This window comes from Cricetulus griseus, chromosome 9 (genome assembly GCF_003668045.3).
Source record: "Cricetulus griseus strain 17A/GY chromosome 9, alternate assembly CriGri-PICRH-1.0, whole genome shotgun sequence".
NCBI lineage: Eukaryota > Metazoa > Chordata > Mammalia > Rodentia > Cricetidae > Cricetulus > Cricetulus griseus.
Genome location: NC_048602.1, coordinates 6,035,542 through 6,053,822, shown reverse-complemented (window position 1 = coordinate 6,053,822; position 18,281 = coordinate 6,035,542). Strand labels below are relative to the sequence as shown.

Sequence of the window (18,281 nt, the reverse complement as noted above, 5' to 3'; positions counted from 1 at the left end):
TGCATATTATTGAGTCAAACAAGCCTAATCTGAAAAAACTACATTCTGTGTGATTCCAATATGACATTTTGCAAAAGGTGACACTATAGACACCTTTTTCCAATAATTGGGGGAGAAAGAGATTGACGGGCAGGAGGACATGGAAGAATTTTAGGGCACTTCTTCCTTGTGACAACATAATGGTGGATAAATCTACTCCTTTGCATCAATCTCTATTATGTACATCAAAGTGACCCCGAGAGACAGGTTCATGAAGTTCCGGCCCTCACTTAGGAGCTGTTAGCAAACGATGTGTACTGGGTGAGGACTGTCACTTTTCCTCAGGCTGCAGGTAGGTTGTCCATCCTCCAGTGGATGGACCTGCGCCTATATTTATGAGGGTAGAATTAATTAAATCTCTGGGTTATTAAGTGAGGGGAGCTGGGCATCCCAGCACTTGGAAGGCGGAGGTAGGTAGATTTTTGAGAGTTCCAGGCCAGCCTGATCTACCAAGCAAATTCCAGGTTACATAGTGAGTCCTTGTCTCAAAAAATAAAGGGGGGGAAAGACATGAAAGTGGAAAGGGAAAGTTTGGAGGGGCTCTGAGGGAATGGGAGAGGACAGTTGAGTCTCTAAGATCAACATGTTATACACATACATGAATTGTCAAAGAATACATTTTCAAAACGTAAACCTTGAGTGTTAACTAGAATCAATATAGGTTTCTCTGATGTAAGAAATGAATTACTTTCAATGAAAGTGTTGATAATCAGGACACTATGATAAGTGGTGGTAGAGAGATGATATAGGAAACCTACAACTTTTTCTTTTTCCATGAAACTTCTTTTTTTAAGTGTGCATGTATATAAATACATATGTCAGTAGTAAATTTTGTCATGATAAACATTAAATCAAAATAATTGACAGTAATTTACAACAAAATGTGCCTCCCCCCATAAGGGTTGGGCCTGAAAAAGGTGGTCAGATCGAAGCCAATGTATCTAGAAATCTAAACAAGAACTCCTCACTGAACTCTTCCGGTCTTGCTACTGTCATGTGACTCATATTTAGTCAGTTCAACCTCCAATTATCCCATTTTGCAGGTGAGGTAATAAGAGGCAGTTACTCTCCCAGGTGGTGGCACTTGGGAGGCAGAAACAGGTGAATCTCTGTGAGTTTGAGGGCAGCCTGGTCTACAGAATGAGTTACAGGACAGCCTCCAAAGCTACAGGGAGACCCTGTCTCAGAAAAAGAGGCAGTTTCTAGGAAATTCCAGAACCCATGGCCACAGCTTCCACTTACTTTTCTACTTGCATCTTTTGACTGCCTAACTTGGCTGCCTGACTTTGAAAGAAGATCCAACCATCTTTCACAACCCCTTCATCCCACTGCCCTGGGAGGAGGGGTAAAGGCCTATGGTTTGGGTTCTTTGGTGGAGTTGAACAGAACTGTGCATGTAGACGTAACTATGAGTGGGCTTTAAAAGTTTTCCTCATTTACTTTGAAATTTTTTAAGAGTCACGGGAGAGAATTCTGAGAAGAAAACATCCATGTAGTTCCCAGTTATCCTTTCTTTAAGGAAATTAGGATCAGGTGATGACTGGACACAGATGCTTGGCATGTTTTAGGGAAGTTGGTCCTCCCTGTTGGGGCCTCTTAAGGAGTAAAATAGGAAATAAATAGCAGAGGCACTTGGCATGATAAGCCAGGGTCAACACTCCATAACGCCCATCTTCATGCCCAGCAGAAACTCATAATGGTAAATGGGGAAAACATTCTAGAGAGAGACAAAGAGTAAAATACACCAGGCAGAAGTGCTATGGAAGATAAAACAAGGGAGAGGCTAGGATTTTAAACCAAGCAGGCAGGGAAGGACTATGTGGAGATGTCACTGGAGGAAAAATAGGCAGGAGCAAGCTACCAGATAAAACAAACTGTGCTCTTTGCAGAGGTACCACAAGTGGAAACACCCTGAAGCTGCAAGTCAACTAACGTGTCTGGGGAACATGGCAGAGGGGACTGTGTCACATGCAGGTGGGCAGAGCATACAGTGAATCAGTGCTTCTCAAACTATGGGTTTTGACAAACCTCTACCTCTAGAAAATTTACATTACAGCTAATAACAGTAGCAAAATTACAGTTATGAAGTAGCAATGAAAATAATTTTGTGGTTGGGTGTTACCACCACACGAGGAACTGTATTAAAGGGTCACAGCATTAGGAAGGTAGACACCCACTGCAACATGGGTGTTTCTGTCCTCCAGCCAGGCATCCTCAACAAGCTGGGGGCTCAACCCAGTTTAGTATCTCATTACTCAACCTCTGAATGTATATCAGAGTAATTCCTAAAGAGATTACTCAATGAGGCAGCACCACTAGCTGAGGAAATGTTAGCAAATGATGGCTGCTGATAGGCTGCCCGTGCTCCCACCTATGCACACACAGACACTTAGCTAAATCCCCAACCCCAAGGCTGTTCTATGAACTGATTTACAAAAGTCAAATCTTCAAGGAAGGCAGTGAGTAAAAAACTCTGACAAGAGATTTCGTTTGACCCAGGTGATCTGAAAATGTTCACTTCAAGCCTTCTAAGGGGTAAAGGAAATTCAAAAGACATGCGTCAGGAGACGATGTGTTGATTGTTAATGACAAAGATATTGCTAATGTAGAGTAAAAGGGCCAGCCAAAGAAATATACCCTGACCCTGAAACCAGTGTCAAAAGGTTAAAAGGGGCCTTGAAACCAGAGCCCCTGACCAACCCACCACAAAAACCAGTCCCTGAGCATAAAATTCAGCCCGTCTCTGATCTTGTCCAAGCTGAGGGATTGAAATCTAATCAGTTCCCACCCTGAAATCTCCACCCTTAAGCTGTTCAGTTAGAAGCCGCCCTTTCCCATCCTGACAGAGTCGGCCTGGGCTCCTGGACTCCTCCCTCCCAATAAATCTCTTGAATGAGTTTTCGGTGATGACCTTTCCCCAAAGTAGAGTGGGGCAGAGAAACAACTTTTGCCAGAGCAGGAGCAGAACTGTTGCATTTCTGCCAGGGAACTCCCTCAGTAGAGTGGAGCAGACAAGTAATGGCTCTTCCAGAGAGGAGCAGAACTGCGACATTCCTGTGGGGAAACCATCCTGCAGCAGAACAGTGTTGGAGGTATTGCCTGGCTTCCAGGATACCTTTCCCTTCAGAGCTGTAATACAAGTATAGCCTGGCTTCTGAAGGCCAGACTACTTTTCTCTTCAGAGGTGTACTTAACAGATATAGCCTGGCTTCTAACAGCCAGGATACCCTTCCCTCCAGTTGTGTGCTGTAACACAACTGGTGCCATATGAAGTGTATTACAGGTCCTGCTATAAATGACAATGGGAAGTCTACTTACACTCTGAAGTTTGTGTTCGTATGCTTTTATTGTGGTCTTTCACATTTTTTGAGACAGGGCCTTACCCTGTTGTTGGAGCCCATGGTATTGACTGCATTTCAACTTGACTTAAGGCCAGAAAGTTCAAACCTATTCCTACTCCCCAAGGCCAAATAACAGGATGTTTGGGTATTAAGGTAATTACATTTGTTTGTTCCTTGTATCACAGTAAGGAAGTCTTTTGCTCTCCCTTTTTGCTCGGGGTTGATAAAGACTATAAACTTGGGGCTGTTGCAGTATTCACTGAGAGCCCTCCCAACCCTAGCTTCTGTCTTTTGTCTCTTCCTTTTCTCAATTCTCACTCCCCTTTTCAGGTACCACTTACAAACAGGTTGGCTGGTCCCAACACCCTGTAGCTTAGACTAGCCTTGAACTCATGGTGACCCCTCCTGCCTCTGCTCTTCACAAAGGCCGGAATTAAAGGCATACAATGCTATCCACAGTCCTGTAGTATGTCTTTTCTTTCTCAGCAGAAGTACTGTATATGCACAACTATGTTAGATTCAACCAAGAATGCAAACACACCCACAGGTCTGTTAATGTTTGCAACAAACTGACAGAAAGGATGACTATCACTGTCGTGTATATTATATGGTTTTATCCAATTAGTTGGCACTATACCTATTCCACTAACAGGATTCTCATCAGCATCTATTGTTTCAAATTAATGCCGTTTCTTCTCAGCATGTAGAAAGGTCCCTCTCCATTCGGTAATTTCTTGGAGGTCCTTTGCTGAGCAGAACTGTGTGGCACTGTCAAATGGGCATTTTTATTTACAATAGTATACATATGGTTCCATTTCATAGAGACGGTGATTACAATCGGACATGTCCTCAGTGAGTTTTCCCCTCATACTGTTTTAAGTGTGAATACTCTGATGCACACTGAGCACTGACTTCTGAACAAAGCCTTTTCCACAGACTGGACACTTATAAGGTTTATCTCCAGTGTGTGTTGTTTGGTGTTTATTTAAATTGGACCTATCGGTGAAGGCCTTCCCACACTCAACACACACGTAAGGCTTCTCTCCTGTATGAATTCGCCGATGCACTTGGAGCTGTGATTTCTTAGTGAAAGACTTCCCACACTCACTACATTCGTAAGGCTTCTCTCCAGTATGAATCCTATGATGTGTAATTAATTCTGATTTCTGTCTGAAGGTCTTCCCACACTCAGAACAGACGTACGGTTTCTCCCCGGTATGAGTTTTTTGGTGCTTGCTGAGATTTGACCTGCCACTAAAGGCTTTCCCACATTCCGCACACACATAAGGTTTCTCACCTGTGTGCACAGGTTGGTGCACCAGGAGCTGAGATTTGGAGGTAAAGGACTTGCCACAGTCACTGCATTCATAAGGTTTCTCTCCAGTATGGATTCTCTGATGGGTGATAAAGTTGGATTTTCGGATGAAAGCTCTCCCACACTCAGTACATACGTAGGGCTTTTCCCCTGTATGAATTTTCTGATGCACAATGAGTATTGATTTTTGATTGAAGGCTTTCCCGCACTCGTGGCATTTGTACTGTCTCTCTCCTGTATGGATTTTCTGGTGTATATTGAGGTGTGATTTCTGGGTGAAGGCTTTCCCACAGGTATTGCAGCTGTATGGCTTCTCTCCGGTATGAGTTCTCTGGTGTATAATCAGGTCCGACCTCTGGGTGAAAGCCTTTTCACAGTTTGAACACACATAGGCTTTTTCTCCTGTGTGAGTTTTCTGATGTGTGCTGAGATTCGACCTGTTGGTGAATGCCTTTCCACACTGACTGCATGTGTAAGGTTTTTCTCCTGTGTGGATTCGTTTGTGGACATGGAGTTGTGGCTTGGAAGTAAAGTGTTTCCCACAGTGACCACATTTATAAGGCTTTTCTCCAGTATGAATTATCTGGTGTGCAACCAAGTGTGCCTTTTGGATGAAAGCCAGCCCACATTTCATGCACACATGTGACTTTTCTCCTGTATGGATTCTCTGGTGCACCGTGAGAGCTGACTTCTGGGTGAAGGCTTTTCCACAGTCACCACACTGGTAAGGTTTCTCTCCAGTGTGACTTCTCTGATGAATGATTAGTTCTGACTTATAGGTGAAGGCCTTCCCACAGTCAGTGCAGATGGAGGATTTCTCTCTAACTTGAACTTTCTTACGTGTGAGGAGGTTGGAACTACTGCTCAAGGTCTCCCCGTATTCAGCAGATATAGAAGGCCTGACTCTGGTGTGAATTCGTTGATGTGCCTGCAGTTGTGACCTGGAAATGAAGGATTTCCCACAGTTATTGCATCCATAGGGCTTTTCTCCAGTGTGAACCCTCTGGTGTGCAACCAGGTGTGTCTTCTGAATAAAAGCCTGTCCACATTCAATACATACATAGGACCTCTCCCCTGTGTGGATTTTCTGGTGCATCTTGAGCGTGGACTTTTGTGTGAACGCTTTGCCACAGTCAATGCACTCATGATGTCTCTCTCCTGTATGAATTTTCTGATGTATACTGAGGTCTGAGTTGTATGAGAAGCCTTTCCCACACTCACGGCATTCATAGAGCTTTTCTCCAGTGTGAATCCTCTGATGTCTAAAGAGAGAAGACACTTGGAAAAAGGACTTTTCACAGTCACTGCATTTATAGGGCTTCTCTCTCGTATGGGTTTTCTGATGGACAATCAATTCTGGCTTCTGTGAAAATGCCTTCCCACATTCCCCACACACATAGAGTTTGTCTCCTGTTTGAGATTTCATATGTACTTTGAGCTGGGACTTCTGGGTAAAGCTCCTTCCAGATTCAGCACATTCATATGCTTTCCTGTCAACATAAATGTTCTGATATTGACAAGGTACTTGTTCATAATTGAGGACTTTTCCACACTGATTCTTGTTCCATAATTTCTCTCTTGCTGCAGTATGCTCGGTGTTGGTATAGGATAAAATTTTACCATATTCAGCAATCTTTTTAATTCTCTTTGGCCCATTATTTTCATTGTGACTCTGTAAATCTAAATTATGCTTCAGATCATTCCCAAATGAGTCGCACTGATGGGGTCTTGTGGAAGGAAGAACAATATAGGGGTTCACGTGAATTATTTTTCTAATGGTCTTACATCCATAACGATTCTTTGTATTCAGGGTCTTCTTGATGAAAATAACATCACTTCCTGATATATTTTCTAGTTGCCGATAGGTCTCTTTCTGGTCACCAATCTGTTGCAATTCTTCTAGAACAAAATACGAGAAAACATCATTTGTAAAACTATCTTCTTCCTCAATGGTCAAGGAGATTTTTTTCAGTACTCCCTATCGTAAAGCTAACTTTACAATGAAACGTATTATTTTAGTTTGCAGTACAGCTAGCAGAGGCTACCTGGCAGGGTACACTGGGCTCATCCAGGATGAACACAGAGTAGGAAAGGGCAGTAATTGGATAAAGAAGGTTGTGATGGACAAGAAACGTCCAGGCACACATTATATCACCTATAGGAAATAGCTAGGTAGACAAATTATGTACAGCAGGTGTGAACAAAGAACAAGGTTCACAGAGCAAACTGATATCTCTATAAACTGTTCTATAGCTCAAATTTATTTTATACTGCACAACATGGGTGCTTTTTAAATATTTCCATCACAGGGAGGGAGGATGATGTGAGCCAAAGAGAGAAAAGGGAATCCTAATCCCATATTGTAAGTCTAAAACAGAAGATTATATTGAAATGCAGGCCTTATCTGTAAAGTACAGTAATAAAAACAGCAACAGCAACAGAAAAATCAACTAACCAGGAAGATGTGGATTCACTCGGGCAGCATTGAAATGAAGCTTTGTAGAGGGGGATTAGTAGTGTCAATCACAGGAGTCAGAAACACCCAAAGGTTTACTGACAAAGATTCCCAAGTCATAAGTTAGAGGGAAGGCAAAGTAAGTTGGGAAGCCATGAGAAATCTCATAGCCACAAAAACAAAACAAAACAGGAGAGCTGGGTTGGAGATATAGTTCTGAGGCATCTCACAGGGAAATAAGAAAAGGGGATGCACAGGAGAATAAATATGTATATGACAGAGTAGCTATGAAAGAAAGATTCAAAGTACCTGTGAATACAAAGACTAAGGCCATGGCAAAGGTGTGAGAAAAAGACAGACAATTAAAAAAGGAAAAGTAACAAAGGAGAATGAGGTAGATTGGCACACACTCTAGAATCTATAAAACCAAGAAGACAGGAATAACAAAGGCCAACCAGGCAGAAGGCATTTGGTTACTTGAGAAGCCAATGTTAAGTGTCTTCAAGTGACACAAAAACACAGACCTTTCCCCAAAAGTCATCTTAACACCATTTCTAAGGTGCCAATTCTGCTCAGGACAGCTGAGATTTTCCTCTTGTTTTGCTGAGGATCCCTTGCCTCCCACCTAAATGGGTCACACTTGCTCACCTACACAGTGCTGGCTGGGCTAACGGGTCACACTCACTCACCTACACAGGGCTGGCCTGGGCTCTCATTCTGCAATGCTCATGTCTCCTTTCCTCGCATGAAAACCTCTGTCTTGGGAACTTGATATCCTGCTCACGGAAAACGATAAAGGACTGGGTCCAACTATCTATGTTTCAGAGTCCAATCTGCAGATTCTTATTGTTTAATGAGAATTTGTTCTTAAGGAACCACATCTCTCCAAGAACAGAATAATCTTTAGAGTGCACAAAGGAGATAAAGAACCCTGGTTACAGGGCTAGTGGGCTCAGCAATTAGGAGCACTTGCTCTTAACTTGAAGGCCAGGTTCACAGCCTCCGCATTGGGAACTCACAACTGTCTATAAATCAGTTCCAGTGAACCTGATGCCCTCTCCTGGCCTCCACAGGTACTGCACTTTCAGAGTGCATACACACACACACACACACACACACAAAGAAATAAGTCTTAAAAGAATCCCAGTCAAACGCAGACAAAACCATGGCATATTGAAGATACCTCATGGCGGACATCCAACTGAGAATATTCTCAGTGAGGCTCCCTTTCAGATAATAAGGGGACTCTGCTTACCTACTGAGCACAGGGGACTGTAGGTCTCCTGCATTACATCCCGGTAGAGACTTCTTTGATCAGGGCCTAGGTGCTGCCATTCTTCTCTGCTGAAATTTACAGTCACATCCATGAAGGACACTGATCCCTGTAAGAGCAAACTCCTGTTCAGTGTAAACAGACCTGGGGTGGGTGAAAAGACAAATCTAGAAATAAGGAATATGGGTTTTGTTTTTGTCTGTCACTCATTTGTAAAAGTCCCTGGAGACTGAGGCTAGCAAGATGGCCAAGTAGAAACCTTACACTCATCCCACAGACAAAATAACGAACTACTATATGTTGATGGAAATAACTAAAGAAGATTCCTGGGGGCATCAAAGGTGTCACAGAAACCTCACAGAGTTCAGAAACCTAGGATGGCTACATGAGGGAGCAAAGGGAATGCCTCACCATCCTCCCAGTGCCTAGTAGTAGTCAGCTCAGAATCAGGAGGGCAAGATGGTCCCAGCAACCATCATTACCTTGGGCACTATAATGGTTAATTTTGTCAACTTGACTCAATTGAGAATCATAGGAAGAGAGTATCAGCAAGGGACTGTCTGGATCATATTGGCCTGTGGGAGACTGTCCTGATTATGTTACTTGATATGGAAAGCCCACTATAGTCTGCACCATTCCCTAGGCAGGGATCCAGAACTACATAACTGGGGTTGGGGATGAGCACAAGTAAGCAGGCATCATTCTTTCTCTTTGCTCTTGACTGTAGATGTAACTAGCTGTTTCAAGTTCCCGCCACTGTGGCATCCCGCATGAACACTGTAACCTGGGATTGTGAGCCAAATAAACCATTTCTCTATTATGTTGTTTTGTGGGGTTTCCTTTTTTATCAAAGAGATAAGAAATGACACTAGGGCAGAAATCTACACCCTCCTCAATTCTAGGGTTTCCTGCAGGCCTCACAGGTGCTAAGCACAGCTGAGGGAGTTGATTGGAGACCACATAGTTATAGTCTCTGCAAACAAGTTGCTGACACTGTGCTCTGGCCCCTGTGGTTCATGGATGGGTTGTCCTACATCACCTTGCTGGGTATAGCTTGACACTACTTCATCTCAGCCCTTGAAGGACAGGGTGTAGCAGGAAACTTTTAGGGGCAGAGTGAACAGTTTGGTGCCACAGGTAGTGTTCACCTGGAAATCTCCAGCTCACACCTGTTTGATCCAGAGGGCCTCATTTCTCAGACCCCAGCCTCTCAGAGAATCTCCAATGGAAAAGACCCACCAAAAACCCAGTTCTGCATGCTTGGTGGCTGTGGTGGCTCCTCCCCTGAAGTTGTCAGTGGTCCAAGTCCCCACCCAAAGCATTGTAATTGGGCACAAACCCAGCCAGCCCTCACCCCTTGTCTACAGGGTACATAAGCACCCTGCTTTATTTCGGCCATGGGATTTCTCCTGCCCCTTCTCCCGCCTCGATCTCTGGGGACTGGAGGACTCACCCGGGACTTGCTTTGCTCAAAATAAACCTGTTCTTTTACTTTTTCAATTCGGCTTGATCTGGCTTACTGCATCAGCGGAGAAACCTATTATTGGGGTACAGAAAACCTATTAAGTAGGGTAAAAGAGAACCTATCAAGGGGACAGTGGGCCACCAGACAGATGTTGATCTCTGCTCATTTTTTATTTAAAGATACATTGATAAATAAATATTGTAATTCTCTGTATATTATTCTTACCATCAGTAAAATTTATCCATCATCATTTTAGGTGGTTTCATCTTAAATTCCTATTCCTAAATTTGCAGCTCTCTCTCTCTCCTCTCTCTCTCTCTCTCTCTCTCTCTCTCTCTCTCTCTCTCTCTCTCTTCCCTCTCTCTCCCCCTTCCTTCCTTTTTTTCTTTTCCAAGTCACAGTTTCTCTGTGCATCCCTGACTGTCTTGGAACTCACTCTGTAGACCAGGTTAGCTTCAAACTCACAGAGATCCCCATGCCTCTGCCTCCTGAGTATTGGTATTAAATGCATATGCCACCACCCCCCAGCTTGTAGGTTTCTTTTGATTCTTGTTTCTGAACAAATCTTTTCCTAGTCCTTTATTTTAAATAAGAAAAGCAGCTGCTGACAGCTGGGCATGGTACTATCATGTGGGCTTCAGTGTTGCTAGGAACTGGATTGATGGGATCGTCTAGATCATGGAACCCTCCATGGTGTCACACACACACACACACACACACACACCACACACACACACACACACACTGGACCTCACAGGCAGTCAACATTAAAGAAGACTCCATGTCTGTCCACTATGGCAGAAGACAAAACCAAGACCTGTTGTGGGATATTTTGATCACATCTGACACTCCTGACTGCCAGTAAAATTGAGATGGAATCAGAGGGCAGAGCTAAGCCATAGAGGTTTTGGAGGAGAGAGGACATATAGAGAGACAAAGGAGACAGTAGGAAGGGGCTGAGAGAAAGGCTCAGCCCTTTTGGGTTGAGGAAGGAGAGAGTGTGAGGTCAGTGACTGCTTCTCTGCCATTTCTCTAGGACTCTGGTTCTGACTCTGATATCCGCCTCCTGAGTTTTTAGTGATAGAGAATAATTAGATGAACACTTCAAAGGCCACTCTGTAATCACTTCTAAACACAGACAGAAATCACAGCACTATTCAACTGCAAAGGCAACTGACACCACCTCACTCCCGCCAATACGAAACGACTCTTGCCGTCGATCCTGGCTCTCCATCTTCTCCAAAAAAAAAGACTGAGACAGCCCAAGCTTTACTGCCCGACCGACTGAGCAGAAATGTTGTTTAGACTCAGTGGAGACTTGCTATTCATGGTCAAAGCCTGAAATAAAATCCTACTACTTCTCAGAAAGCAGAAAAAGAAGACTTTTTTTTTTTTTAGGAGAAAAGTGTTGTCCACCGGATGCTCTGTATTTACCAAACATTTAAAAACCAAATTGCAATGTTGTGTCCGGCATGCTACAATTCTTGAAATCACAGGAAAAAAAAATAGTTGTTTACATGTATGTCATGAACAGAAAATAATCCATGGCAAATGATATAAGCTGGTCATCGACACTCAGTCACATGGCCATGTAGAGAATGCGGTGGGTTAACCACAGGTCATCTTTTCCCCGAGTGTTTTTCAACACATTACTTATACTGTTGTTTTTAGTTCCCCATATAGGAACAAGTATATATAATGCCTGTTCAAAAAAAAAATGTAATCATCCCAAACAAACTATTACTATATCACCAGAGGAATAAGATACACAACACTAATGAAAAGAGCAAACGAACAAACAACAAACGCTCTAAAATGAATATTTAAAAAACTAAAAGTCAGGCAGTGGTGGCACACACCTTTCATCCCAGAACTTAGACAGCAGACTCAGGTGGCTCTCTGTGAGTTCAAGGCCAGCCTGGTCTATAGCAAGTTCCAGGCCAGCCAGGGCTACATAGTGAGATTCTGTCTTAAAAAAAAAAAAAAAAAAAAAAAAAAAAAAAAAAAAAGGCTCTTTTGCTCAAGTTTCCCTCAGTGTGCCAGTTAGTCAACTTCCTGTTACCTCTGAGTCAAGATGCAGGACTCTCCGCTCCAGCACCGTGTCTGCCTGCATCCTGCCTGCCATGGTCCTCACCATGATGCTAACTGACTCAACTTTTGAAACTCTGGATGTGTTGGCATGCATTTGTAATCACAGCACTCCTAAGGTGAGATGAGGAATCGTCAATACAAAAAGAGGGCCCCTGCCTCAGACACAAGATGGCAGAACCCACTGAAGAGAACCCACATACAAATGCTGTCCTCTGACTTCCATGTGTGTGCTATGACTTGTAGGTACCCAGGAGTGCATGCATGGTACACACACACACACATTAATTCAGAATAGAATAGGCTGGGGAGTGGTGATGCACACCTTTAATCCTAGCACTCGGGAGGCAGAGCCAGGCAGACCTCTGTGAGTTCGAGGCCAGCCTGGGCACAGAGCGAGTTCCAGCATAGCCAAGGCTGCACAGAGAAACCCTGTCTCAAAACCATGCCTCCCCACAAAGAAAGAATTAAATAAATTAAGGGATATTTTTTAAAGAGTTAAAAACCCACATAAATACCTAAAAGACTTTTTTAAAAATTCTATATGTATGAATGCTTTGCCTACATGTATGTCTATGCACCACTTGCATGCCTGGTTCCTACAGAGACCAGAAAAACATCAGATCCCCTGAAATTGGAATTATAGACAATTGTGAGCTCCCATGTGGGTTCTAGGACTCAAACCTGGGCCCTCTGGAAGAGCAGCCAGTGTTCTTAACCACCAAGCCATCTCTGCAATCCAAGGGCTTAAAAAAAAAGAAAAAAAGAAGAAGATTTACTTATTTCTGTTTCCATGTGTGAGTTTTTTTGTTTACATCTATGTATGTGCATTTCATGAGTATAGTACCAAAGGCAACCAGAAAAGGGCATTGGATTACTTGGAACAGGAGTTACAGAAGGCTGTGAGCCACCATGTGGGTGCTAGGGACCGAGCCTGGGACTTCATGAAGAGCACTGAGTGCTTTTAACTCACCTGTCCAGCTCCAGATGAAAGGGCCTGTGTGTGCCCGTGTATGCCATGGTGAGTATATGGGGTCTGCTCTCTCTACTTTTACGTGGGTTGCAGGAATTGAATTCTGGTCTCCATGCTTACAGGGCAAGCACACTTACCTGGTGAGTCATCTCACCAGACCCAAACTAAAAGTTGACAGTGTTTCCCGGGAAGAAAAACAACAAAGAAACAAAAGAGTGGAGGAAAATAGAAATTGGAGACACACCCAGAAACAGAAATTTCACAGACTGACTAGAGAGAATATATGTGTTTAGTGTGGCAATTTGAGAGAAACAGAGCCATTTCTTCAAAAACCCTACACAGAAGTAATTTCCACCATGGATATTATCTACAGACAAAAGATAAAGATGACAACAGTCTTTCACCATGGGCCACACTCCTTGCCTCTAAAGCTGGAGACCTTGGCCCAGGGGTTCCTTATTTTTTTTTGATAAAAAGATCAAGATTCATTCTCTGGGGAGCAGGATTAGGAGTTTGGTTGCCTCCTGTGGTCTATCTGCTTTATCTCTGAGACTCTAGCGACAAATCAGAGGCTGACCTCACAGGGGCATCCAGAATCCTCTGATGCCAGCGGTGTAGCGTCCTGGGTTGAAGTGCAGCTGGTTGGCATGGCCACCCTGGGTCTTGACCCTGTCCTCTCGGCAACCGGAATCTTAATGGCTCTCTATTATTCAGTCAGAGGTATGGAGAGGAGGTGATCTGGAGTCTGGTGGAAGACCTTGCAAGGAGCCCCACAGAGAGACCAGAAACCTGGAAAGATCAAGTCCTCAGGCATCCATCACTGAAACACATCTTGGGCATCTGAAGGGACTAGAAAGCACAGAGCAGAGGTTCTCAACCTGTGGGTGCTGAGCCCTTTGGGGTTGACTAAGCCTTTCACATATCATTCAATAAATAGCACTGGGAGAGTAGAAAATTTAAGAAAACCTGGGTCTGGGGAGACATCTTAGAGGATTAAAAAAGCACCACTACCAAATCTGATGACCCGAGTTCCATCCCCAAGATCCACACAGCAAAAGGCGAGAACTGGCCCATGCAAGTTGTCCTCTCCCTACACACACACACACACACACACACACACTGCATAAATGTTGTGGAATATTTGTTTAAGAACATTCATTTATGCTGTGGAATATTTGTTTAATGATGCAAAGATGTGTTGCATTCTTTTATGTTACGTTTGTTTAACTGTGAAGCTGTGCTACTTTGCCCGTCTAAAACACCTGATTGGTCTAATAAAAAGCTGAACAGCCAACAGCTAGTCAGGAGAGAGAAACAGGCAGGGCTGTCAAGCAGAGAGAATAAATAGGAAGGGAATCTAGAAGGGGGAAAAGAGAAAAAAGGGGGAAGGAGAGGATGCCAGGGTCACATTGCCAGCCACAGAGTAAGGAGGAAAGAAAGATGTATAGAATAAAGAAAGGTAAAACCCCCAGAGGCAAAGAGAAATGGGATAATTTAAGTTAGAAAAACCCGCTAGAAACAAGCCAAGCCAAGGTCCAGTATTCATGAGTAAGAATAAAGTTCTGTGTATTTATTGGGGAGCTGGGGGTGGGCCCCAAAGAGTAAAAAGAGAACTATTATACATAAATGCAAAAATTTTTAAATAGATAATCAAAATGTAAAGAACGATATCAAAACAAGTAAAACAAATATACCCAAGACATTCATTTTGTAATTGATGCTGCTGTAAGTCACTACCACTTGGCCAAAAAAAAAAAAAAAAAAAAGCAAACTAGACCATCCATCGCACACTGTTCAGTATACAAACTCAGGCAGGTCTGAAAATTTAAATATATGTACTTTTAGACAACCCAAATATCTTAGAAATATTTTGGAGTCTGCCTTTGTGTAACACTGTTGGAGAGACTGTGAGCAGTGCTGTTACACTGGGGAAACATGAATTACAGTCTTATCACGCCAGATTAGAGCAACAACAGCCAAAAATAGAGTTTCACCCAAGTCCAAACTGGTGAGAGTTTGTGGGGCTTGCTTACAGAGCACAGGGAAGGGGTTACAAGGAGCAATGGTGACCCCCAAAACAGCTACATCATATGAAGTCTCACCCCTTCATGGTTGACAAATTCATGGAAACTGCATCATGAAGTCCTGCTTTTAACTAATCTTCCCTTTCTTATATACTGTAGCATCTCTCAAGACCACAGGCAGCTGGGAAAGGGATACGGATCCTTGACCCCTCCTTCCTAGGGAATGCCAACAGCTCCCTGACATTACCATTGCCCTGTCACCATCAGTTCTGCTCCAGTCGTCATAATTTGGAGCAAAGTCCAAATGCCTGGAGGAGAAAGCTCCCATCCATCACATATGGAGGAGGAAAAACAAAGCTATAAGATAGATCACACATTCTATGATAAAATATGCCACAAGGGAGGGAGGGGTAGCCAGGTGGATGATTGAGGTGGTAAAATCACTTGTCACCAAGCCTGATGACCCAACTTTGCTCCCAGGGACCCATGTGGTGGCAAGAAAGAACCAGCTACCCTGAGTTATTCTCTGGTTTCCACACTTGTGACATGTGTATGTGAATATATACATAAAATGTGTGTGTGTGTGTGTGTGTGTGTGTGTGTGTGTGTGTGAGAGAGAGACAGAGGGGGGGGGAGGGGAGAGAAGGGCTTGTAGGTTGTAGCTCAGAGGTAGAGCATTTGCCTGGCATGCTTGAGGTCCTAAGTCCAATCACCAGTAACAAAAAGGAAAAAAATTGCCACAAAAATGAAATAAAGACATGTATTATTTTCATCGTGGGATCAATAGCACACACCTTAGATCCCAGCACGCGGGAGGCAGGCAGATCTCTGTGAGTTCTAGACCAGTCTGATCTACAAGAGCTACTTCCGGGACAGCCTCCAAAGCCACAGAGAAACCCTGTCTCGAAAAACCAAACCAAACCAAACCAAAACAAAAATTAGCAATTGCTTTTAAAAAGCCAAGGGGTAAGAACTGGACAAAAGATAGAATTTTTTGCAAAAAGAAAAGGCATTTGGAAAAATAAGCTCTTTTACAAATTGATAATGGATGCTTGAATTGCTATAATATCCTTTGAGCTATTAAGTCATAGTTATTAAATACTAGTAGCCGGCCATAGTGGCATATGCCTTTAATCCCAGCATTCAGGAGGCAGCAGCAGGCAGATCTCTCTGAGTTCAAGACTAGTGTGGTTTCCAGAGCGCGTTCCAAACAGCTAGGGCTACAGAGAAACTCTGACTCAAACCTTCCCTCAAAAATGCTCGTAAGTGGTGGGAGGTATCAGGGGTGGGTAAGATCAAAATATATTGTATTTTTAATATATAGGTAAATGTATTATGTAAGAATATACATGTGTTAGTAACAATATACTTCAAACATATGAGCAACATATCTCCCCCACAACTAAGCAGACAAAATCTGTAAGGTCGTATGATATATTAAAATATATGCTTATTATATCACAATACAATTAATTAAAGAACGAATTATTTTTATGCAATAGATGTGACATTTATGAAAAGTGATCATGGCATAGGCCATAAAGCATTCTTCACCTCGACCACGACTCAGGGACATTATTTGAGACATTAAAATGACTCCTGGATAAAAGAAAACAAATTTAAAAAGAAAGCCACTTATATTTGAAAAAATAATAAAGAATATGCCATATACCAAAAATCACTGAGCTAAACTTTCAGGTTAGAAGGCGAACTGCCGACAGATGCCCCCGACCCCCCAGAGCAGCCCTTCAGTGGCTCACACCGGCCACCCGCCCGCCCGCCCGCCCTCGGTGACACTCAGAGCCATCCTCCCTCCCTCCATCCCTCTGACAACCATCAACACGACAGACAGACAGACAGACAGACAAACAGACAGGCAGGCTCCTAACATCCACACGCGCTGCCGACTCCACAGAGGAAACCAACCGGGTCCACCCCGAAGACGTCTCGTTATTCATAGAATTCATCGCATAAAGACTCAGTAGCGGCAGCGCGGGCAGGAAACCACCCTCCAGGACCAAGGCCACTTCCGGTCTTCCCGGGGGCCAGTCTCGGGCCGATAGCATTGCGCATGCCCCGCGTTACCTGCCAGGCTGCAGAAGAACCCCAAGAGTCGACAAGGCGCGCGCACACATGCACACACGCGCATGCACACACATGCACCCACGCGCGCACACACATGCACAATGCACCCACGCGCGCACACATGCACGCACCCACGCACATGAACCCACGCGCGCACACACTTGCACCCACGCGCGCACACACATGCACCCACGCGCATGCACACACATGCACGCACGCACGCACCGCGCGCACACATGCACGCACCCACGCGCGCACACACATGCACCCACGCGCGCACACACATGCACCCACGCGCGCACACACATGCACCCACGCGCATGCACACACATGCACCCACGCGCGCGCACACATGCACCCACGCGCGCGCACACATGCACGTGCGCGCACACGCATGCACACGCGCGCGTAAAAGCACACACCCACACATGCACCCACGCACGCACACATGCACACATACGCACATGCATGCATGCACACGCGCGCACACGCACGCACACGGGCACACGCATGCACGCTCACATGCACACGCGCGCACACACGCGCGCACTTGCAGCTTCAAGAGCCCCTGCTTACAATTCCTTAAGAGGCCGGGGGACATGGCCGCGCCCGCTGATGCCGACCCCCGTAGGTCCCTTCCGTGCAGCAGAGGACTCACTAGTGTCCCGCCAGACTTCTCAGAGTGCCTTGGCCCTCGTCTGCGCGTCAGTCACCCACCCGACAGGGGGTCAGGCCGACAGGCCGAGTGCAGCGCCACCTGCTGGGGGGAAGCTAGGGTGCCGGGATCCAGAGTGGGCTCCCGGGAGAAACCACTGGGAAAGGAGGGGAGAGACCCAGGTGGTGCAGTCTGCTTTATAGAAAAATCATTCACGGAAAAGGCCACGGTCCAGGATGGCCATATGCTCCGGAGAGAAACCCCAGCAACCGCAGGAGGCGTCAGAATCCGTATCACAAGCAACTGGAAGAGTGTTAAGATCTTTAATGGGACAAACCACACCCGGAGATGGGGTGGAAGCGGGGGCAGGGGGCGCCAATCCCGTGGATGATACCACCAGGGAGGGGAGCAGTCGGGGTGTCCTCCTCCTGAAGGATGCAGTGGACTGCAGGGATGAAGCCCATTCATTTCCAGGATTAACCACGCTAACCACCTCGGGTAAAGGAGCAGGCAGCAACAATAAAAATTACAGTTGAAAGGAAAAGCATCTGCCCAGGATGCCCAAGGC

At 44.7% G+C, this 18,281-nt stretch overlaps 1 protein-coding gene across 1 annotated transcript; it reads right to left on the bottom strand.

The window, feature by feature from the left end:
- Nucleotides 1-3,341: 3,341 nt before the first annotated feature.
- Znf585a (zinc finger protein 585A) lies at nt 3,342-17,039 on the bottom strand. The gene is made up of 3 exons (XM_035449486.1): nt 16,863-17,039; nt 8,406-8,532; nt 3,342-6,594 (listed from the first exon to the last, which is right to left on the bottom strand). The coding sequence occupies exons 1-3, from the start codon at nt 17,037-17,039 to the stop codon at nt 4,256-4,258; spliced, it is 2,643 nt and encodes an 880-aa protein (XP_035305377.1). The 3' UTR covers nt 3,342-4,255.
- Nucleotides 17,040-18,281: the final 1,242 nt, after the last annotated feature.